The 24955-nt window shown below is 34.9% G+C and overlaps 1 protein-coding gene across 1 annotated transcript; it reads right to left on the bottom strand.

Annotated features, from left to right (window-relative positions):
- Positions 1-1158: 1158 nt before the first annotated feature.
- LOC150104554 (alcohol dehydrogenase class-3-like) lies at positions 1159-19918 on the bottom strand. The gene is made up of 11 exons (XM_090395765.1): positions 19800-19918; positions 18599-18663; positions 17279-17380; positions 16252-16390; positions 14084-14171; positions 12158-12287; positions 11738-11954; positions 10126-10256; positions 6809-6944; positions 3648-3786; positions 1159-1338 (listed from the first exon to the last, which is right to left on the bottom strand). Exons 2-11 carry the CDS (start codon positions 18617-18619, stop codon positions 1311-1313), a joined length of 1131 nt encoding a protein of 376 aa, XP_090251891.1. The 5' UTR covers positions 18620-18663; positions 19800-19918; the 3' UTR covers positions 1159-1310.
- Positions 19919-24955: the final 5037 nt, after the last annotated feature.

Here is a 24955-nt window from a genome sequence, read left to right as displayed (position 1 = left end):
TTTAGATTCATAATATTTATATGATTTTTGTTGCGAAGCAAACCAAGGTTCAAACGGAAACTAAAGCACACGTTTCTTTACATTTCTCGCATCGAACATCCGAAGTATATGCAACCAAGTGTATTAACATAGTCGATGGGAATGGAAGATCGCACACAGATTCATTTTCAATACATAAAGCGTTTCTTAAGGCAATACACACGAAAATGCCATCGTAAAGGAGTTCAAGACAGCATCCTCTGCTACAACAGCATGCTTATTTCTTTCACTTAACCATTCACATGAAAAGAGAATTCATGATGTTGCCATGCTGTACCATGCTGTTGCCACTGTTCTTAGCATGACTTCCAATTCTGCATGAAGCGAATGTGTTATGCAGTGCAGATACACCTTTACTTCATGCCGTATTAAGTTAAGGAGCTATGCAGTATTCCAAGAGTTCATCTTGAAGAGCAGCTTCACAATAACTTTGGTTCACCGCCATACAACTCTTACTTCGTTGCACCCATCTTCCAGAAAGGAACAATGAATATTTCAGAGGACATCGCTCCATGTCATATGAAGTTGACAGCGATCAATCTAAACGTATTTCATTGAACAAGATTCACTCAATTTTATCGTGACAGACTCAAGAACAACCTTAAATGTTGGCAGTTATGTGACTGGCGAGTTATTTAATTATGCTCAGAAAAAAATATTTTTTGAACATAAAAAAAATACTTAAATGTATCACTATTACTGACAGAAAGGAAAAAAAAGAGGGAGAGAGAGGGAGAGATCGGTTGGGATTACTTTTAAGCACTCAGATAAATTATTATAAACTTTCCCTTTGTTATCATCGGGAGTTATGAAGCAAAATACTGTTACGATTCTTATAATTCTACAAAATGTTCATTATCCTAAGAATAATTTTTAAAAAAATATTCTTAGGATAATGAACATTATCCTACGAAGAATAAGAATAATGAAAATTATTATTCTTCTTTTCAGTTAAAGGTTTTTAACTGAAAAGGAAATTCGTTTACAAATCGATTTAAAAAATTTAGTAAAGTTCTTCTTGAGGTACCAAATACTCTTCGCACAAAAATCTCTTGTGAGAGAGAACAAGTGTGCACACTATGCATTTTGGTTCATTAAAGAATATGAACTAGATTTGCATCTGATTATTTTTATTTGTTAATTTTGACACTTTGAGGACACAAAAATAGAGACAAATTTAGAAGTACTGCTTTCTTTTTACAAAATCAGAGTCCGCAGGGCATCTGGATATGAATCTTCAAAATGTTGTCAATGAAGGCAATTGTCACGTCTTACTTGTAGACAATGACACTTCGGATTCTGAAAAGAAAAGTTACAGGTGAGTGGAATAAATCATGAAAATTTCCTTTAAAATACTGCTTAACAGTTGGCCTTAAGTTAAATTTATTTTGTATTGAAATACATTAAGCTATCCGTTCGACCGAATTCTCCAAATAAACCAATCTTTCCATCGCTGCTTAGAGCAAAGACGTAGCAGTTGTCCCCAATGTTATTAGGTTTTCATATACTCATGTAAAATGAATGCAATTAGCAGATCCTTTATGCATTAACTAAGTTTTGCTTCTATCTAGCTTATGAAAATCTCACTGATTACCGTATTAAGAGCGACGTGAAGAGAGCAGCATAAAGTTGTTACTATAAAAGAATATACTTAGTATCATTTTGCTATTTTTAAGTAATACGTAAATGAGGAACGAACAGTAATATACACTGATTGCTGGAGGCTTTGTAGACAACGCATTTCTGAGTCTTGGGGAATCTCGTATGGAGTAATTGCTTTTTGCTATTTGGAATCGTTTGGAAACCGTTCAGAATCCACTCCTAAAGTTGATTTTTATAATAATATCAATCTTTTTTATAATAATATCGAACTATTACCATTATTTGAATTATCAAAGGCACTCAATAGTTTCTTGGCAGCGCCAGAGTGCTGAAGTACGTACCTAAAGTTCATATTGCGATAATTCTATAGATGGCTTGAAACTTCTCTAGTGGGTTCGAAAAACATATATATTGTGGAACGCTGAATTTCCATGTATTGAACTCTAATTTTATGCTCCATGCAACAAAGGTTGGCTCAAAATTGGAATCCTGTTCTAATGAGGTTCCAAATTCAGATGCTTTAATGAAAGTTGCACATTGGGAATTTTTAAAAAAAAAATAGAATCTTCTAAAAGAAAATTTGGCTGAAAAAAGATTATCCTCTGACAAATACTTAAATTGACGACCCCTTTCCAGACCAGGAGCTCAAGTACAAAACAGCCGATACAAAGACGATCAAGGCTTAAAATGAGAGAGAAAAATTATTTTAGAAAATAAGGCTGTAATTCTAAAAAATGCGAAGTTCTAAGTCGGATGGGAAGACTCCGAAAGTGTCTTGCGGAAGTGTAAAGCTAAGGCCTAACGAAGTCTTATTTCGAATCGAGGGTTCGAATGTTTCAGTGCCATTCTCTGGATTTATAAATCTCGCAGTATTAAACCCTTAACATTATTGCATTCGTGGAAAAATACGGGAAATTGGGAATTGAGGTCGTCTTATATTACAATGTTCTATCTAAAAGACAATTCATTTTTTTTTAAAATCAGATCTTGGTTATAACGGCTTCTCTTTCAAACCTGTGTGCATACTGGTGATGCTTGACACGTTTACTTATAAAAATTATTTTATTATTATTGTTAATTGTAATCAAATCTCCAGGGAAACAATACAAATCATTTTTCGGAAAAAACTACATTTTTAGAGGTACCTGTGGCATAGTATAATTATTAAAGAACACATAGGTCCACAGTAATAACTTTCAATTAATAAATAAGATATAGATATTTCATACTAAAACTAATAGTACATCTTCAGTGTTACAAACAGATAGGAATAGAATACAAGTAACGAACATTCGGTGGATCACCTATTAAAATACATAGTTGTCGCGAGCTAGGAAATGAAAGAAATTAATAAATAATTAATATTTAAGATAATTGGTTTTTTTAATGAATACATAAAATAAAAGTCTCTCAGATCTTCGATTTTGGACAAACTGGCCGTTCTGTGGAAAAAAGAATTAAAGAGCATCAATATTATATTGATTACAACAAACCTCAGAAGTCTGGTCTAGCACAACGCAGTATTACCACTACCCATAATATCCAATGGGATAAAGCTATTCTACTTCACAGATGCAGGTTCAAATATGAACGCCTCTTTAAGAATGTTGTGAAGTTATTTTACACCGACCGAATTTAAATCGAAATGATCGTCTCTCTCTCTCTCTCTCTCTCTCGCGAGGATCTGGTTTTTTAAAAAAAACCACTTATCTTAAATATTAATTATTTATTAATTTCTTTCATTTCCTAGCTCGCGACAACAATGTATTTTAATAGGTGATCCACCGAATGTTCGTTACTTGTATTCGATTCCTATCTGTTTGTAACACTGAAGATGTACTATTAGTTTTAGTATGAAATATCTGTACCTTATTTATTAATTGAAAGTTATTACTGTGGACCTACGTGTTTTTTAATAAAAAAAAAAACTATATGTCATTTGGAAATTGCTGCCATTATCTAGTATAAATAAGTCGCAAAGAAAAATATTTCCGTTTATTACTTACGATTTTCCAGTAAGCATCATATCAACTGCATCATTGATGCGTTCCAGAGGAAGGGTGTGAGAAATCAACTCGTCCAATAAAAGCTTTCCATTCATATACAGATCCACTAATTCGGGAAGTTCAAGCTTGGCTTTGTATCCTAGCAACAGTCACATGATATAAGAAATCAACATAATTCAGCATAATCAAAACGTCATTCCTGTAGGTTTCAATAAATACACAATTAAGCAATACCTTATTTCAGCAAATCGCGGCTTTTATCAACTGTACATGATTAAAAATAATCTACAAGAATAAACTGATATCTGAAGAAGCCATACTTGCCTTATGAAGGCTATTGGTTAAACATTTTATGATAAATTGCCCATGAAAATTAACCTGCATGCCGTTTGCAAAAACCCAATCAGATAATGGCATCCGGAATTTTAATTGATAAATAATCGTACTCACATTTCACCAAAATCTTAAGAATTTGATTTCTTAAGAAGGCAAATAAAAACGATGGAAGACAAAAACAAAAATGTAAATCACTCACGACTACAACAGGCTTCTACCTCAAGCCAAGAGTTTCAATAAAGTGCTTACCTAAAATGAAGCAAGACAGTGCTTGAAGTTGCTGTTGAATAATAATCAACATATCGCTCCTATTGTGTTCAAAACCCAAGTCACCGTTTTGTTTCAAGCTATATAGAATGTGGGGAGAATATAATTACGAAAGATCTTCAATTATTCACCATTCAGGTTTGTATCAAAAACAAATAGTAAGCACTGTCCTATTCTATCCTTCTCATCCGTCTAGGACGGGTTGAGTCCCCTTCCTAATGAGGGGTTACTGGCGTATTAATGCGGCCGGTTCGCCACTCCTCCGCTGCATCCATTAAGGGCGATATTCATGACTTTATCCGTGTTCGTTCACGGGTCCGGTTTGCCTGCTAGCGGGATGAAAAACCCCAGATAAACTGGGAGGGGGAGAACCCTGCTGTTCCACAGCCCAAGACCGGTTACCTTGGCTTGATGCTCATTGGTTATAAAAGGCTGAGTTCGAATCCCATTTGGGGGAAACGAAGAATCGTTTTAAGGGCTTTAAAACCGAAGACCAGTTACTCGGTTCTCTAGAGAGGTGGTTGAGTCCGATGTGCCCACTGGCTGATTTGTAGCAGACAGATCGGCCAGAAGAACACATCCAATTAACAGACATAATCTACCAGCCTCAGTTCATTCGACCATAATCAAATACCTTAAGGAAACCTGATTGCAGTATGTCACGACTGATGTACTGATTTCCTGCTCCTTGGATGGGAGAAGGGGGTGGCCATTTACTGAACGAAAAATATCCGTCGATGTGGGCTTTATTTTAACAGCAAATCTGTTCCCGAAGTGATCTTACTGTCAACGAGCACTGACAGATCTCTGCCGGAAGTAGAAAGTTATTACGATCCGATAAAAGAAACGCCAGCACATTTACGATCATTTATGGCTATAGCACAAATATATTGTCTACGATGAGACCATAGCATCATTAACGGAAGGAATTTCTACCACTTCCAAACAGAATTCAATAAATTATTTCAGGCTGGCCACCTGAAATAATATCAACCCACCCTCGTATTCTCTCCTCCATATATCGATTTCTTTAAATCCATGTACACCGATCCTAATGGATAATACAGAAAGTCCTACGTAGAATGCAATCAAATATTCAGGACAAATACCGTCAGCACATAAGAAATTACAAAATATTAAAGCAGTTCAAACTACTAAAGAATTACAACCGACTATTAAGTATAGTCAATAGTGACTCTGTTTACGAATATTCCCTCTACTAAAAGAAACATTAATGAAAATATGTATCAACCTGATATCAGTCATACTGTGGATATAAGTACGATTGGGGTTATTTCTTAACTATTACATAAAACATATTGCATAAAAATGTCGAAGGTACGTCTATAGACTTTACTTTTCCAACTGTTCTGTCGCATGTCTTATAGGTGTTTGAGGAAAAAAAACGTTATCTTCGTTATAGTTGTATTGTGCTCGTGTTGTTTACTATGTGGCCACATTACAGAACGCTCAAATGCGTAACTAATTGGATGAAGAAATATTAAATATGTTTTACAGTTGAACAGCCTTAACCCAAAAATAAAATTAACAAGAAAAACTGGAAACCACCATTACCTACAGCTTTTCTAGTAACTTGAGCTACTACGAATAATATGGATCTCCTTGTGCCATTCACATGCACCAAAAGATAACTAATTCATCCTTAGAAAACCATGGCATAAAAGCCCATGCACTGGGCTAGCACTCTTCTCCAAACAGAATTACCAATACATCTTTAATAGGAAGGCTTCTGAACGACTCAACCAATATCCAGACTGGTCTCCTTTATCTGCTCTTCTGAAGATGAAATGGACAAGATCAGCCTATCTGAACGTATCCACTAGTCTACAGATGAACAGAAACATCAAATTATAGGTTTATGAATCAATACGTAAAAAAGTGGATTAACAAATATGCTCGGAACACTTCATGGAGAAAAATAACTCAATCAAGAGATCGTTAGCAAAGTGAAGTGTTTTCAAAGGTTATTTACTTTAATTTTTTAGAATTTTTAATGAACAATAAAGTGGCTGTCGGGGCCACGTAGCGATAAAAATCGACATTTGTTGTAATTATGAACCATCAAAGCTATGAACTTAATAATGTGTCTTCTTATGTTATTCGAAGTTTTTCGACTAACAGTTGAAAAGTAAAAAAAAAAAAGGCTTTTCCAATATTAAAAGACGTGTGCTGTTGATGTTTGAGTTGAAGACAACTCAAGAACTACGCTAGGAAATCTACGATTATGCATTTCTCGTTAGATCTCTCATCTATTATTTAAGTTTTTTTTTTGTTGTTGTTTCCTAGTAATAACGATTACGCTTAATTCAAAGTGAATTTCATTGCATTCCAATATTAAAACCCGATCACGTACATGAAATACTAACAAGTTGGAGTAATACAGCCGAATTGTAATGAACTATGGTTTGTTTCTGGACGCACCTATAAACGTAACGAAACAAAGTACACTTATGCTATTATGAAAACCATTCTGCTATTTAGGCAGAATTCCATCGAACTACGCTAGGAAATCTGAATTTCACTGAAACACTGCCTACCTCCGTAAAAAGTTCCTTTTAAAACTCTTCCCCAGATCAGACTCCATGCATCAACAGACACGTGTTCTTTCTTCTCAGGTAAACCTATAATGATGCACTCCCCATAAGCTGGATTGGCAGCCAAGTATCCCGTGTTCTGAAAGAAAATTACTGGCATTAATGCGAAGACATTGCACGGACGTGATCGGTATAGGCGGGCAGGTTTCGAAATTGCCCATTCATAATGTAACAGCAGAGTGAGTGAATGCAAGTGATAAAACATAAAAATAACCGAGAATTCAATATGCTTTAATTATATGTGGGATTACGCTCAGGCCTGGTTAGCAATTCTCAATATGCTGTTATATACTTATTCTATTGGTCACAATTTCAGATGACCCAATGTACTGCTAGTATACACTATCCCAGTACAACCGCTGGATTTAAATCTAAATACTTATGAAGATAGGCAAGTCAGGCCCAGTTATCTAATCTAAATTCAGTGATTATTATTAGGATTTCTGAATTGTAGAATTACTGCTACTGGCACAGCAGTTCATTATCATGTTAGTTGATAAGAACATCAGTTAGAACTTCAGTTAAAAAAATCAACCGCGTGATGACTGAAAAATGTCTATTCTTTGTGTATTACTTTTTAGTAGAAGACTGTATTTAATTTTTCCCCATCATATGAAATGTATTATTATAGAATTACAAATACTGATATTATGGCGGATTATTCTAGATACTGTTCATACTTGAAAGAAAAGCGAACACTTTGATTATATTAAGTCACTGATAACTACACGCATCCATTTCATGAATTTCATCTGGTTCAAGCTATATTCTTTAATTGCATTTTAAAAGAAACAAAATAAAATACAATAACACGAAATAAAAATCATACAAAAACGCTTTGCATTCCTATCAGAGGTAGTACCAAAGCAATGCCCATTTTTATCTTCGAAAATATTTAATAGCTTTTGCTTGGATTAATACTCCGCCTCATCTTCCTCGAGCATTTGTTATTTCCATTTTTCTCTATATACTTTTGCCATCGCTGAATGAGACAGTATGCCGACCTCTTCGGTCTTTAATCCGACTTCGGAGTTCTTCATAAAGAATGCGTCTTGCAGAGGGCTTTAAGGGTAGTGGTCAAAACATTCCAAATTCCAGTTATGGGCGGGATCAAGATACGAGTTCAGTCAAATGTTGCAATTACATTCTCCGTGCGCAACTGGCGTGAGGTTTCCGACCTCGCTTTCACCAAATGTGACTCAATACAGTACTGTTGACCAGCACATTTTTCAGACGGGCATGAATTTCCATTGAATCATCACTATTCTCTTTCGTATTCGCATCTATAATAGATACCTTTCCGAACTACTTGTGTGTGTGTGTGTGTGTGTGTGTGTGTGTGTGCGTGTTACGCTCGCAGAACGGACTGAAGTTCCAGTCGGTGGGAAACTAGAGACTATACCTGAACTCAGTGGTAACTAGAGATTATACCCTGAATTATAAACCGAGTAAGTACTAGTTATAATCTAAACAATTCAGTTACTGTTCGGATCTGTTTTGTCCACATAATCTTATATTGAATATTATTTTTCAACCAATGCCGTTACATATTTTATGATTTAAACATGCAAAATATTTTAGGTGGTTGCTTCCTATTCGTATATCATTAATGAATGTTTTGCTTGATACTAAATATTTTATTTACGAAGGAACGGAAGTTGTATAAGTTTGAAGTATGCCATAAATGTACAATAAAAATGAATTAATATCTCACATAAAGGGCACTGCGTAAGGTTATGACGATAATTAACAGCCGCACGAAGCTTCATGAAAGTTACAAGTGAACTCCCCGGATTATTTAAATTGCATCTTCAAGAAGGTATATTATCTTCACAAGAGAATTTGCTTTCTTGAAGACTTATCGTATATAATAATTCATTTGAAATAAGTGATTGTCCAAATGCATCACAAAACCATCAAGTAGGGCTGAAGAGGAAGAAAAATACCAACCACTGCTTCGAAAGAAAATTTTCCTATCTCCAAAATGAAGATCGTCTTTCAAATAAGAGAATCTGATTTAGAATAGAGATATCTGCATTCGCATTTGTGACGCCAAAAATCATTGTTTGTTAGCAGGAGGGCTTCATTTGAGTGAATGAGGCAACAAACGTTCTCACTACGCATTTCTTTTCGAGTCCAATACGCAAAAAAATTTAAATTTAAAATAAAAAAAAAACTAATGTTAGACAGAGAAAGTCACTAGCCATAAGAAGGAATCTGGATACAATTAAAAACATCTCGCTCGCGTTCATCTACTCAGATTACTCCTGGTCTTATTAGTTGAACATTTAGGACACTTATCATTACAACAAAGATAACATGGATTCATTGCAATAGAATTTGCTGTTAGCAAACCTCTTTAGCAACGGGCAGCCTTGTTGCTTTTTTCGCATTAACATCACACATACGCATATAAACATTATTTCACCGTTAATATTGTAGACAAATTCTACAAAAATATCCACGTGTATCGGCTTCTGTTACCATCATAATGGGCTCTCATATAAAAGGAGCAGTTAGGAATCATAACTTCACGATTAAGACATTCACTATATTCCAATTACATCAGTATTAACTTGACACTAAGCAGTTTTTCTAACAGGGATCATTTATACTTTTAACCTAGAAATAATTGCCACTGCCTCTTTACCTGAATATTTTTATGCATGCATTTTATAGCTTTTGAGTAGCGTATTGACAATGCATGATGGATTTATCCTAACAGAGCTATCTATGGGGATTTGGGTGTGGGATAGAATATGGAACAGCTGGTCACAAAGTAGCGATATAGTCACACGATGAATTCTAAGACCAGAAACTGATTAATTTAGATGTAGTACTTTCGCTTAGCGCTATAGTAACCAAACAGTTGTTGATGAGAGTGCAAATTCAACTTTAGTGGATGAATTTCACACAAGCATAAAGATTATAAACCTATTATACGTTAACATACAGGGTGTACAAATGGTTAGGTAATCCGCATAGATTTCACAGTTCGCTGCTCTCGAGATCAAACATTGCGCTTTTTCAACAATTCTTTCGTCGCCACAATAGGGCGACGAAATCCATCTACTACCTAACGATAATCATAAATATCAAGGTGGGATCAAATGGCCTGTTTCTTGGAGACAAAAGACGCTATCTACCAAGCGAACCAGGTCTAGAAAGCTTTCCCGTTATATCTATGTAACACGTGGTGATTCAGTAATATCTTACTATGCAATAAAATCAAGTACACGGTGAAATAAAAATAAACTTACCATCACATCAACATTTCCCACTGAAACAAAAGAATAATCCACACCGCCATCGGTCAGGTCACTCAAGACTTCGTCAATGGGCTTCTTGTGGTCCTTTGGGTTGACAAATTCGGTGCATCCGAATTTTTTAGCTAATAAAAATAATCAATGATTAACAACAAAAATACTCAATAGACGGATATAAATTTAAATCAGGCTGAAAGAAAGTCAGGATCAAAATCACACTTTGACTGTCGTATTTAAATACTGCCTGAATAGCAACTCTGCCATTCGCAGACCCTAACGTTATTAAACCTCAGTGTAGGTGTGTTGGCTTTATTTTCTAGTATATTGCGTATAGGAATTTATTTGAAATTCATTTACCATCATAAAAGCTACGATTTATTCATTATCATCATGAACCATGGACTCACTGCCCATTGGTGTCCGATACATCTTTCACTATCTTCTTCCACCTTTCTTTGTCCAGTGAACAGTGTCGCAATTTCTGTACACCCATTCTACACCAGTCCTTTATGCTGTCTATCCATTCTCTGTATGGTCTATATCTTCTGTTTACACCATCCATAATGCCAATTGAATGTCTTGATCTTCCGGTCCTCACTCATTCTGCAGATGTGTCCAAATAATTGCAGCTTCCGTTTTATAATCTTCTGCATTAGATTCTCTTTTGGTTGTATCTTCCAATAGAGCTCTTCGTTTATGATTTTCTGTATCCATTCCTATTCTTAGAATCTTCCTGTAACAAGTTCTTTCAAATGCCAACGTTCTTTTTCTTGATTCCTATTTTATTACACATGTTTCAGATTCATACAGTACGCTGCTGAAGATGCATGTTTCCAGCACTCTTAGTTTTGTTTGCAGGCTGATCTAGATGTTATCCACGGCCTTCAGATTTTTTCTTCCTTTAGAAATCCTGATCTTTATTTATTTTTTTTTTACGATTTATTGCTTTTTGAATTAGGTTACGTTGAATTAGGTAAACGAGGGATATGACCTTCGTTAAAATATGATTATTCCATATTAGCAATGTTCTCTCAACAAAGTTTGTTATTGAAAAAACGTGCTGTTGGAGAATGAGAAATTTAAATTTCAGGTCAATCGTACCAAGAATTCTGCTAAATCAGAACATTAGTACTGTGAGAATGCTAATAAGTTAACTAATTTGGAAAATAAGAAATATGGCAAATTTTCACGCTTCAAATAAATCAGTGGAGGTCACCGATCATACCATGAAAAGAGGAACATCCAAGTCTACATTTATAACATCACTGCACATGTGAGATTTGATCCTCATCCTATTGGCTGGAGATTGAGAACACGATGTCTGAACTTAAGAGAATCTGTGTACTATCAATGTATCAATTTTTGAATATTTCAATAAGCAAGTATATGTAAATCCGACAGAATTAAGATTAGTCATTCACAGATTTCAGTTTTTCTTCGAATGAAATGAGTTTTACCTTTCAAGAACTGGTATTAAAAATCAGCTAATATCGTATTGCCTGTATAAAATGTACTGAATTCAATTCAATATCCTATCCTTAGTAATTTGAGAGAAATAATTGAAATTGGAATGATTTAAACAATTTCACATAACATGAAGACAAACCTAGTTCGAATTTGTCAGGATTCGTGTCCACTCCAATTATGCGTTTAGCTCCGCTGGCTCTACATCCTACGGCGACATTCATTCCGACTCCACCCAATCCAAAAATTGCACACGTGGATCCTGCTTGCACTTGCGCACTCTTAACCGCTGCTCCATAACCAGTCGGTACACAACATCCGATCAGGCATACTTTATCAAGAGGGGCCTTTGGATTAATCTTCATAAGAGAAATGGTTATATTAGTATATGACGTATATTAGTATGCCACTCACCACTGAATAGCAAAAGAAGTTGAAATTTGAAAATATTCAGAATGTTGTGTATCCTTTCCCTAAGCATAGCGAAACTTGTGTATTATTAAAATAGAAACATATAGTACTTAAACTGGAAAAAAAAGAAGAAAGAAAACCTATTACATACCTTAGCAATGAAGATTTGATTTGTTACAGTGTATTCTGAGAAAGTGCTGACGCCAAACATTTGACGAAGCTCCTGTCCCTTGCATGTTATTCTTGTAGTGCCATCTAGCAATACACACGCAAATGAAAGCCTAAAAGGAAAAGGTCTCATCAGATGCCACAAACTTGGAAATATTTTCGGATGAAATAGAAAAATAAAAGGATAGTTGAAATGTTCAAGATTTTTCAGAAATATTCGGGGTATCGATCTTTGAGCCAAATAAAAGTTGTGACTTAACCAATGGAATTCACAGCTACACTGCTTAGAAAGAAGTCAACTGACACTCCACGAGGGCAAGGTGGATCGTGCTATGTAACAAGTCACGGGTTTGTATAGGATGCCATGTTGCATGCCCATCTGTTCGGAAAATGGGTGACAAACTCGGCCATCCCAGGGCAATAGTCAGTAACACCATACTGAGATGGAAGTGTAGGGAATCAACTGCAATGGACGACCCATCACACTCACCGCACATGGCCGTAGGTCGCTACAAAGGATAAGGCGTAAAAACCACCACTCGATATGATGAACGAGGAGTTGTGGGCAGTGACTGGGACACGAATTACACAAAAGAATTCTGAGCCTCAGTTCTGAATGTTTTTGTCCGCAATGTTTGGAAACTGTTGTGCAGCGACGAATCACGTTACCAACCCTCTATCAAGCAAATGCGGGTGTGATAGATTCCAGGTTATCATCTCTTACCAGCGTGGTTAACCAAACCATTAAGTGTGGAGGTGGTAATGTGATGGAAAGGTCTGGGTTTGGCTGGGACCCTCCACTGCCACAAATATTGAACTCTGAGAGTTGTGTCTGAACATTCTGGACAGTGCAATCTTCCTGCATTGTTCCTTACGGAACTGACCATTGTGTCTTTTAGCAAGACAATGTACCGTGTCATAAGGCTGCTGCTTCTGTAACTGCGTGGCTTGTGAATATGAACGTCAACACTGACTGGCCTCCACAGAGCCCTGATCTCAATCCTATTGAATATCTGTGGAATGAAGTAGAGCTTCGGTGAGATCAGGGTACGTCCACCTCACAACAGTCCAGGACTTCATTATATGCCTACATGAAGAATGGTTAAATTTCCATTGATCGCTATGGTACGTTTGTATAAAAAATGCCCTGTAGTATTGCTGTAGTCATCGGAGTAAAAGAGTTCGACTTCTTATTAAGGTTGGCTGGCGCCATGGCTGTTTCTTCCTGATATTATGATGTCCGTTGACTTCTATCCAAGCAGTGTTTATATCCTTTTCTGGTGATATGTTGGATCATAACCGAGAAGGCGGTTGGATTTACTAAATAGAAGTGTTCGATATTAGTCTTTTCCAATTATTTGTAACAATTATTGGTTCTCGGAATATACTGAAGTGCTTGCTTTAAAACTCGGCATCAATGTTCGATAATGAGCGAATGAAAGCAATCAATTTTGGAGGATTGCTGGAACACTTAATGGAAAAATTCGACGTTTATTGTAGCTGGGTACTACCCAGCTGCAATGAATTCAAGACAAAACACTTAATTCAGTAATTAATTATCTCAGGAGAACCACTCTTTAGTTGACGTTTTGAATTATATAAGACGAATGATTTCCAGTTCAGACTAATTAATAACGTTGGTAAATTACGTTTAATACATTTGTATTCAAATAATTTTATCTTTATGCATTTATTTTATATCTTTCTTTAGATTGCTTTATCTGATTAATTTAACATAACATTATTTTCAAGAATTTCTAACCTAATTTTAAGTTGGACAACTTGTTTAGTTAAGCTATTACCACGCCATTCTCTTTGAGGGAAATATTTTTACATTTCACTTTATCGAAATAGTTCTCACTATGTTAATAATTTCAGATCAAATTGAAAACATTAAAATTGTTCTTACTTCATCATTTCGCAATGGTTTGTCTTCTTGTTTTTACACAGCTTACACTGGCCACAGTTTGGCGTAAATGCAGGAATAACATGATCACCTAAAGACAAAATAAAAATAACGTATTTATCTTTATGTTGAACACTGGTGTTTATTCATACTAAAACATCTCTTGCCAAACCAGAAAAGCTGCAGCAGGTAGTAAAATCATTTGACAGCATACTGATTGGAGACAGACAATTCAAATCTTCCTGATTACGGGGTTACGACCACGGCCATCACCCATCGCTTACCACAGACGGATAATGGTTGTGTGTGTGCATCCTTGGAAGTTGAGAATGGATGCTGTCAAGAAGATTTTTCACACACACACAGTATGCGTGATTGGAATAATTTTTCCAACATGGAAAAAATATAAATCACAACAGAAAAACACAACAACAGCAACGTTCTCAAAAGAGTAAAGCAGTCGATCGTTCACCGAAAGATGTCTTTCCGGTAAATCCAAAATATTTAGTCGCTTTATGGGTAATTAACATTAGTTCACATAACACAATAAGTAAATGGCTGTGTATACGGAAATTACAGCATTTATTAGTCATTTGCTTTAAGTTACTCGGTCAAATGAGAAGTACACGCAGTTTTTTTTTTTCCTTTTTTTTTTTTATTTCAGTTCGAAGCCTAACACCCATTTTCCCCCCAGGGAATATAACTTTCGTTATAAAAGCTTCTTCGATAATTATATAACAGTACTTGATAGTGTGTAACGGGAATATGCATTTTTACTCAAAAATCTGCAATTAATTTGGGATGTCTTAATTTTGGATTCTCCACATGGAATTAGAGAAAAAAATCTAAATTCCATATCGTATGCACTCATGAAGATGGAAAAACTGATGCAGAATATATGACATGCACAATTTCTTTTCATACCAAAATTCAAGAATCTTCAATCCAAGCGGATTTTGTTGAAGCCTGGAACTCTCAAGGGCTCCATTAGCGTTTTCCGTAAAGCTATCGGCATTGTAGTTATTCTATGGAATTAAAGAATTAACGAATCTAACTTGAAAATATATGAATGCTTTCTGGTCCATAATAAAGTTTACGTTATTAAAAAAACAATAGCTGCGTATTTTGCCTAATATTAAACTGCACAATCAAGTCACCATAAAAGAACATTGCAATACTAAAAGCTGAAAAGGACTCAAATGTTTCTCTTCGATTTAGTGAAACGGTAAAACAAATAATTTGGCGAGTAGAAGCTGAGTTTTTATTATTGTACGTCATTATTTAAATTTCATTTATTTATGTAATTTACTAAATAATAAGCAAACCGAGAAAACCCCTAATATCAAATATTAGACAATTGGCAAACGTTCTCAGACCTCGATTTCAATGCAGACTCGAGTAAAACGATGGCATAGCAACTACCTATGCGCGTTATTTAATCCAAACTTATCAATACTATTTGACTCAAGTACCTCATTAACACACAAAATTCTTAGACAGAGCGGGTATAAACTTCGAAATTCGCAAAATCTTGACATACTGAAGATGCTAGATTTGGAAAACTATCCAATACGAAACAAACAAACTGCATTTCTACACAAAAAGAAACAATGAGGATGCACCTAAAGTCAAGTGTTCATTCAAAATAAAATCGAAATCTGGCATTTTTATCGATTTGGGGACTTACGACTCTCTGACTGGGCTCTGGAATCGAATTTTCTGCCTAAGCGTGGATGTTTTTGTAAATGTGTTTTAGATGAGAGATGTATTTTATCTAATCATCAGTCAATCCACAGTACTGTCATGATTATAGCCTTCAACCTCAAAGTGGTATTCGCAGTTTCAAAGTGGAAGTCAGAGTCCAAACGACTGACCAGTTTTTGAGGGTGTGGGTTGAAAACGTACAGCATAGATGTCGCGGTGGGTGGAATAAACCGTAAAATTATCCGATATATTCTTGTCACCAAAAACTTACATTTTTTCAGCCACTACACGTCTCAAAAGCGGTATAAAAATTCAATATTTCGAATGTTAAAGGTTAAAATTACTTTTATCTATTGTGTGTGTAATGAATTAATGGAAATTTTGATACTACCACTACAGCAATACTCTGAATCAAGATACAAATATAAAATGAATCTGGAATAACATTTCATACGAAATAAAATTACCAGGCTTCAGGGATTTTACTCCCTCTCCAACACTTTCAATTATTCCTGCACCCTCGTGTCCAAGGACTACTGGATATTTCACTGGTTCCCGACCTTTCTGATAATGCACGTCTGAATGGCAGACTCCAGTGGATACCATCTGGGAAATATATAAAGAAATATTTCAATATATGTGGAAAGATTTCTCAGTCATATCCATAAAGGTACCTCTCATTATAATCTAAAATAGTAAGCACACATTACAAAAGAATATAAAGCATATACAAAACAAAGTCTTTCCTTTGTTGTAAATCTTAGTGTGACTTTATTTGTAAGGTAAAGTATGTACACACAGACATGGACATATAATAAAACTAGACTACTTCATTCTTAATGAACTTCTTCGTAGATTCTCCTAGTTATCAGCTCCGTGTATCCTGTTCCCATTCTATTCGGATCCTACACAGCAGACCCACAAATGTTAGGTAACATTTTCCAATGTATTTCAAAGGCTCCGTCTAAGTGCTTAAATTTTTTTTTCTAATAAAGCGAACCTTCATTTTATCATCAAACTATTATTTGAATTAATGCTGAACAGTAGAATTTCACTTAAAATACATATTCTCATTTGTCTTCCTGTAATATGCAAGCTGGATTCAAGTACAAAGAACATTCAATATGCAATAGATTGCCGTTACTCAAATTGACTTCAAAGTGTCAACTTTGTTTGCAGCCCCTAATACATTGAAATCATTCAAAGTTCAGTGTTAATTTACAACTCTTATTCCAATGTTTGGGTCCTTTATTTCAGAGGTACAGGACGCAGCTAGCGTCCATGCTAAAGATATAGCCCTACGCGATTGGTCAGTCACGCTTAGGTATGGCTATGAGAAACGGGGAAGATTTTTACAATCGTGTTGATAAGATAGTCCTGGCTGTATTGCAAATAGGTTGGTTTGTCAAAACAAAACATTCTTATTCGTGTACTTGTCACGATTACAGACAGAATATATGAATTTCAGTGACTTTTTTTGAAAACTCAAATTACCTTAATCCTGACTTCTCCAGCCTTAGGGACGGCCACTTCTACTTCTTCAATGGAGAAAGGTTGGTTAGGTTCCCATAACACCGCTGCACGGCATTTGATGGGCTAAAGAAAAGTAAATTGAGATTTATCGAAAGTTTAACACTATATATATATATATATATATATATATATAGTGTATAAGGTATCAAGCATATATTTTGTTAAGTAACAAGGTTAGAATTTTTTCTCATTTTATTTTTAGATAATTTTTTAAATCGTACTTTAGAGTTGCACAGTTAAAAGAGTTATCCTAATTAATTTTAATTTTTGAAGTAGATTCCCATGAAATGAAAGTAATTTAAATTCAAGATCTCTCAATAATTACGGATAATAAGGAAACCGCGTTTTTTTTTTAAGGGCTCAGACAGTTTTTGTCTACTTTTTCCCTCTCTTCAGAGGGCCCGGTAAGTACTTTTCCCAGGGCCCAGCGTTAGCTGTCGCATAATCTCGGGAGGGAGAAACCAGTGTTTGAGAAGCACGTGACTTTATCTCTCCCTCGACTTCAATCAGATCTTGCACTAGTGTTTACTCCTAGTGCTAAGTCAAGTCTTGATCTCCTAGTTATAGTCGAAAAACTCACTCGTTCACTACAAAACTTACACAATAGCAGAAACCATTGTCTTAAGCTCCAAAATAAAGTATAGATTTCGTAATTTGAAATCAGTGAACAGACGATCACTTAGCATCAGCTTTTGAAGGGAATATCAGCCAAAGGATCCAGCTACTGAAACAACCAACTATTAATAAATGGCTCGTTGTCCGAATAACCGAGTTGACCACTCTTTCAACACAAAAATTGAATAAGTCAGAAACGGAGATTTCATGGTATTCTCTGGATCAACTTTTTTTTTCGTAATTTTAATAAGCAGAAGTGTGGTCGCTAGCTCAGACACAGTGAACAAATTTACATAAAACTTCGTGATTTATTAATTGGAAGAGGAGATGTGAACATTAAGTGAATTTTGGTTCTTTTTCTCTGTCACTTATTCTCCTTTTCAAAAGACACTATTTTCAAATTGTGGATCAAAATTCCAAAAATGTATCCGAATTGAGTTTTCCTGTCCCAAGATCGGCAAGGAGTGAGGTGACACTCAACTTTGTCTTAAGGCATAAGAACGAGAGAAAGAATGATAACTGAAAACACTGAATTTTGATAATTTTGTATTGCTAACTTTTTATTAAACTAGTTTAGTGTAGTTCCGTGTTCTATGTGTTCTATGATGTCGGGGGTTTTGTATCAATGCTGAAAATAATTTTAGAAACTAAGATCATTGGACCTACCTTTCCAGCAGTAGAACTCATTCTATCTAGGTTTTTGAATAATGTTTTGTTGGAGATGTAATATCCTGCAAAAAAAATATATAATTTATAGCATGTTCATAACTATACTCATTACAGCAGTTACTGTGTTATTTCAAATGATATTTGAAATAACACCTGTATCATGGGAATAGAATATATACAGAAGTGGCAGCTAGTGGCTTGAAATCGTAGGGGTGCTGCAACTGTACACACACTGTAAGTACAGTGTATGTGTTTGGATAAAATACCAAAATTATGGTAAAAATTAAAAAAAAAACATGAAAAAATATTGCTTATTATCGATAAATTTATATATTTTCGTATAATTCAAAATTACTTAAAAATAAAATCCATTATCATAACCCCAATAATGTTCTAAAATAAAAACTATAACAAATGTTATGTCTTTAATCCAAATATTTAAAGAGACGGAGTAAACACGATAAGCACTACGAACACTCTACTACTGGTGCAAACTGCATATGCGCGCGTAGCAATATGACACTGTGGTAAACACAGTGCTGCTAGGGTCCTTCGCCCTCCTAAATGCTGCAAGGTGGATTTTTATTATTTTTTATAAAAATTAAGAGAATTGTATAGGATTGTCGATGATAAAATTAAATATTACCAGCAAATATAAATAAATTAATAAATATACAGTATTTATATATCGAGAAAAATTGGGGGTGTTGCAGTTCCGCAGTGCCCATGCACGATCCGCCTCTGATACACAATTTCCAATAAAATACTTTTTCATTTTACAGAAAAAAGGAAATACTTCTGCTGCTGTCCTGTTTTCATGTTTAGAATGAGCGAACTTTGTTCGATAATATGCTTGCTCTCGTACATCAGCACAAGAAATTATTTCACAGTAAGTAAAACCTTTTAAAACTGATCAAGTTGAAGGATAATACTGAGTGAAAGATAAAAAAAAATCAAGGTTGCAGATTTCCCCTTCGACTACAATATATATAAGGAAATTATTGGAAAAAAAGCTAAGGGAAAAGAAAAATCAAGAATATGTCTTAAGTATTTCCTGGTGAAGAGAAAAATCAATTGAATTTTTAACTTTAGTTTCATAAAATTAAATTGTTTTAGTATATAATTTATATTAATAAATAAACAGCAAGGAAAAAAAAAACTAATAGTTACATTAGTATTATAATTGCAGATATCTTACCTGAAATCTGACCACCAGATCACACAAGAACTGCAAGAATAGCATTTGTCTGGTGTGTATGTATATGTGTATATATATATACACCCACATTTTGGCAATTTATCTAAGCCACGTGCGATTTCAAGTGCTGCACTTTGAGCTTGAGTTCACAAACTTCTGTAAACAATAGAAGTAATTATCTAAGTTCATAATCTTTTTATTTATAAATTGATGTTCATGATTACAAATTTGTAAGAATTATGACAAAGTATGGAATTCGCTATGTATGTCTTATGAAAAGATTATGTTGAAATATTGTTCCATGTAACCTTCTTAAAATATATATGTAAATACGGAAAATGGAAGATGTTTTATTTACTGCAGAATTTGTTAAAGCACATAATAGTAAAAGACATTCTATAAAAACCATCTGGTAATTATAGATGCCATAAGTGCTTGCAGCACTTGGTCCATCTAATGAAATGTAGGAGGGTAACATTACCTATAATTTACCTCTTCTCCAAATAGCTACGCAAGAGGAACGCACCTGTCAGTGGCTGTACGAGGAAACAATTCTTCTTAAATAAAGTTAAAAGTAATGCACTTGCAAGTTACGAAGAGAAAATCACCTATGACGAGAGGGCGAATATTGTGCCATAAGAATATTTGGATCATGGCAGATGCAAACATTGCGGAAGAAGTTAACTGAGATCTAAACCCTGCTGTAATGGTGCAAAGTTTGGTCTGTCGTGTGTAGTCAGTCGGGTTTGAGTCAACTAGCATTTATTGCATATATATTCGATCTGAAGCATTGTCTTTTATAATCGAGATCAAGCTTGCAATACTCGTCAAATGTTGAATTGCTGTCAGCAGAATATGATAAGGTGGTTGTATCCTAAGACCCTAATTATGTGTTAATGTTTTTTTTTTTTTTTTTTTTTTTTATTATTTAAACAGGGATAGAAATAAATTACTATATCGAGCAACTTATTCCTTTCTGGAACAAACCCAACAATGTTGCCGTAATCTGTCTACAGAAATCGAACTTACGTTTTCTTTTCAAGAAGAGTTAATGCAATCTTTGGAACAGACAGATCTGTTACATTATCGGCGGAAATAATCAGGTTTTCTCCGATTGAAAATTTCATAAATCATTTCTGTTCAAGCTCGTTACAAGCAGACATATCTACTTCATAGTTGCTATCTGGACAACAGCTTTCAAAGAAGGGATGATTAATTTTACAAAAATATTCTAAATAAGAAATTGCATGGCTACTTATCAAAGTAACATTTACTTGCATTCTTATTTGTGGTTGAGTGTCAAAAATTTCCATAGTAGCCATGCAGCAGAATGGAAATAAGCTTAGTCTTTCTGGGAACAGAAGATTAATTTTATTCGAGATGGAGACAGGAATTCGACTACGTTTTTTGTGGAGCTCCACACTATTTACCATAAATTGCAACTAACTCATTTTTGCATATTTTGAGAAATTTCTTGGTATAAGCACGACTTCCTTTGAAAATTTTTGCGAACATGAGATGTAATTAAGAGAATTTTCAATTTAACTGTTTATTGTTAAATCATTAGTAAAAAGGGAAGAATTTTCCGTCCAAGGCACAATAAAGATGCGATTTAGTTATTATTCCATGAACTGGGAAAATACTCCATCAGTAATGAAAAAGCAAACTTCTACGCCCCTTTTTTTTTTTTTTTTTTATTTTTTATAACAGCCAGAGCAGAGAGAAAGTAATTTGATGATTTAGTAGTCAGGTCTTTACAGCTTTCTTTATACGTATATCAAAATTCCTGATTATACTATATATCTTGTTCGTTATTTCCATTATACCGGACTTAGCGGAGTCGAGTATAAAAGAAAAGATAAAAAATCGCTGCCTATAAAAAGTTTTCCGGACCAATTTGCAAGTTATGAAAAAGAAAAAAAATATCAATATGGCATCAAGGCTTCATATTTTCCTTTTCGATCTACAAAGGGAATCAATCCCATCTCCACAAAAGTAATGCACTCTATAATGCATCAGTGTTTTAGATCTGATGCATTATATCTTCTCGTAATCACACAATTGTCCATCAATCGTGGCTGGTTGAAGAGTGCGATGACAGTTGTATAGTACGAGAGAAGATAAACTGGATTGCGGTATCATCCAACTTGCGGAAAGATTATCACATGAGCTAGCACTTATGATTGCACTGACCTACGTTCTACGATTACTTGAACTAAGAAGAAGACATGAATATGTGTAATGAAAATTAAGAAATTCAGACTATTACTAATTAAATTGTGATTTCTAGCTCATTCTCTTTTTGCTGCATATTAAGTATATTGCTAAGGTATTTGCGAGAACCCATCTAATCAACATTAATAAAGTAACAATCTCATTCACGAGAAAACATAAAAAGATATTTTCAAAAGTATAGGAACGCAATAGATATGAACTGTTGCGATCCTTCGTTCAGATAGGGGATAAAAAGAAGTCACTGATCACACGCACTGAGAGAACTGATGGGATACTACACATACTTTTTATTTTGGAGAAATTTCTATTAACATATCTATACCCACACAGAACTAAATTTAGCTGCGCTAGGTAGTAACTTTAAAGGATCGCGAAGAGGCATTCAAGAGCGACCAATAACTGAAGAATAGTTTCAACTAAAAATAAATGCATTATGTTGAAATTACCACTAGGATATCCTCTGTTTGTAATGAAACATATCAACCTGTATTATCCTGTCGTCACATGGCCAGCTGTAGTACTCATATACAAAAGGCCTGCAATACATCTCTAGATTCAAACGCATGTTGCCAACTGTAGGGCCACATTTTCAAACGATGCAAAATGTGAGTTGGGCACCACTTCAAAGAACACACAAGTTGCTAACCAAGCAAAACTGGATAATCTGGGGAGTCCGATATAGAATCAAGAGTTCATCATGTTCGGTTAGTAGAAGGATATTGCAGAACAACTGCAGTTCAGGTCTCTGGCGGAATGATAGCTGCATAGAAATGAAATGTTCATAGAAATCAACAGTGCAGGCTACTCTACTTGTTCATTACTTACCCATAAAATGTTCAATCTCTCTATGACAGATTAATCACAACATTCGTCGATCAGATAGGCTTGTGAGAGAAGGCAATCCTGAAGATCTCATCTGATAAAGATTTAATAGTCCGGATAAACCTCAGTGGTCTCCACAGCATCCTGATTTGAATTCAGCAGATCTTTGCAGTGGACTGAAACGCATGGGTTCCTGTGCATCGAATGTTACTTGGTCTGGTAAGATACTTCTAAAATTGTGAAGTGATCAAAGAGAAAAAAAAAAGCGGCCCACACGCTATCTGTGTACAACTTAGGATTCTTTTAAATACAGCGCTGTCACACTTATTTCAACAGTAAATAATGTGCTTGTCATGTTTTGAATTTAAAAGCAACTATGGAAAGCTTGCGCATTGCATTAAAATTTGTATACCCGTTTTTAAAAACAAAAAGATATTTTTATTTTTTTGAAATTCAGTTTAAGAGATGGCAAAATGTAGCAGATTGCTGTATGAATTTAAAAATCAGTGTTTATTTGAAAGTACAGTATTGTGAAAAGGTGTTTCGTGTGAAGGAGTTAATGGTATTGTTATGAAGAAATTTCAAGTTAGCGCTGAACTATTTTAATTTCGTAACAGTTCGTGTTATCTGATCTTCCAGAGCTGCTTCCCATTATTGTTTCTCTTTTATATTGAAATCCAGAAATGCCTGAATGTCTCCAATATATTAACTGATCTACCGACTAGCTCAATTACAGTGTGAAATACCCAGGGAGTATTGCATGCGGGTGATACGATTTCTGTATACTCACACTCAAAAATCGTACTGAAGTCATGCAATACTAACAGTGATTAGAGGTTTGCAATGCGAATGGATAATTTCACTCTTAAATAACTTTGAATTCCAAACGAGTATTGTAAAGATTTTTAATTACAGATCCCACTAATTGAAAACAATAAATTTAAAACCAAATTAAGAAACACTGCATGATCAATACCCATAATATGTTCAACACATTTCGTATCTTAGAGAGAGATGTTTTAAAATTCCACCATTGGATACGTTTTCAGTAATAGAATCATTCCTCGCACTAATTTTTTTAAGAAAATCACTGGTCGGCAGAACACTGAAAAGAAAATTTGAAACTATAACAAGAGACAAAATAGATGAAGAGAGAGAGGTGGGGATTTGCACGTCTCCAGTATTTTTGAAATAAAATCTAATTGTGAGCTCCACTTTCGTTGATGAAATGAAGTATCAACACTTCTTTCGAAAAAAACTGGATAACTGGCTTTTCGTTTCAAAGTGTAATTTTTCATAATCGAAAAACTCACTATTTTCGCTTGACTAAATATCACCACTCCAAAAATAAAAACTAATTAATGGAGGCCAATTTATAAATCTGCGTTTCTTTTACAATTAGTGCAGGTGACCTTCCTCACATTTTGCATCGGCTGACGGTGTGGCCTACAATTTGCAATGCACAATGGAATCTAGAGGTACGTTGCTTGCTTTTCATATATCAGTATTACATTCCATCTGTGACAAGCACTGATTCATTCTATTTCATTCGAACGGTGTTCTATTGGGTTAACATCGGTGTTATGTGATAACCAGGAAAAGGGTCCCTAAGGCTGCAGAATTAATGTAATTTACTTCTTTCAAAAGGAAAAAAAAGTTCATTTATATGTGTTTACATTTATTACTCTGTCAATCTAGTGGTGTTAAAATCGTTACAAGGAACTGATTAAGTATGTTTACTTTGACGAACTAATATTTCGCTGTTTTCAAAAGCCAGGAAGTGGACGCTGTCTTCGTTTGGAGTAAACTGGTGGGTCTTTCTCTTTCTCTACTAACATAGACGAATATTCAGAGTGTGCTTGGTGTGCGGTACTCATCCACAAAATAGCAATATCATCGATATTATATTTTTGCATTCATTGCCGTTAAAGCCTCCCCTAATTGGTTTCGCGCGATTTTTAAAATTAAACGGAATATACTAATGCTTCATGAAGAGGACACTTTTCGATGCTTAAACATTGAATCACATTGACGTTAATAGCCCGGGTGTGTGGTCACAAATGTAAACATCACTGAGCCGCCTTTAAAGAGACGTATAG

Source organism: Typopeltis vanoorti, chromosome 7, assembly GCF_054136105.1.
Source record: "Typopeltis vanoorti isolate ZY-2024b chromosome 7, IOZ_Tvanoo_1.0, whole genome shotgun sequence".
NCBI classification, from domain to species: Eukaryota; Metazoa; Arthropoda; class Arachnida; order Uropygi; family Thelyphonidae; genus Typopeltis; species Typopeltis vanoorti.
The sequence above is the reverse complement of the archived record's forward strand: the minus strand, read 5'-3'. Positions and strand labels throughout refer to the sequence as shown.

Coding starts and splice junctions, on each gene's coding strand:
- LOC150104554 (XM_090395765.1), bottom strand. CDS start 18,619: ATGAGTTCTACTGCTGGAAAG. Junction 10,257..11,737: donor TCCTGACAAATTCGAACTAG/GTTTGTCTTCAT, acceptor TATTTTTATTAG/CTAAAAAATTCGGATGCACC. Junction 6,945..10,125: donor TGGGAAATGTTGATGTGATG/GTAAGTTTATTT, acceptor ATTTTCTTTCAG/AACACGGGATACTTGGCTGC.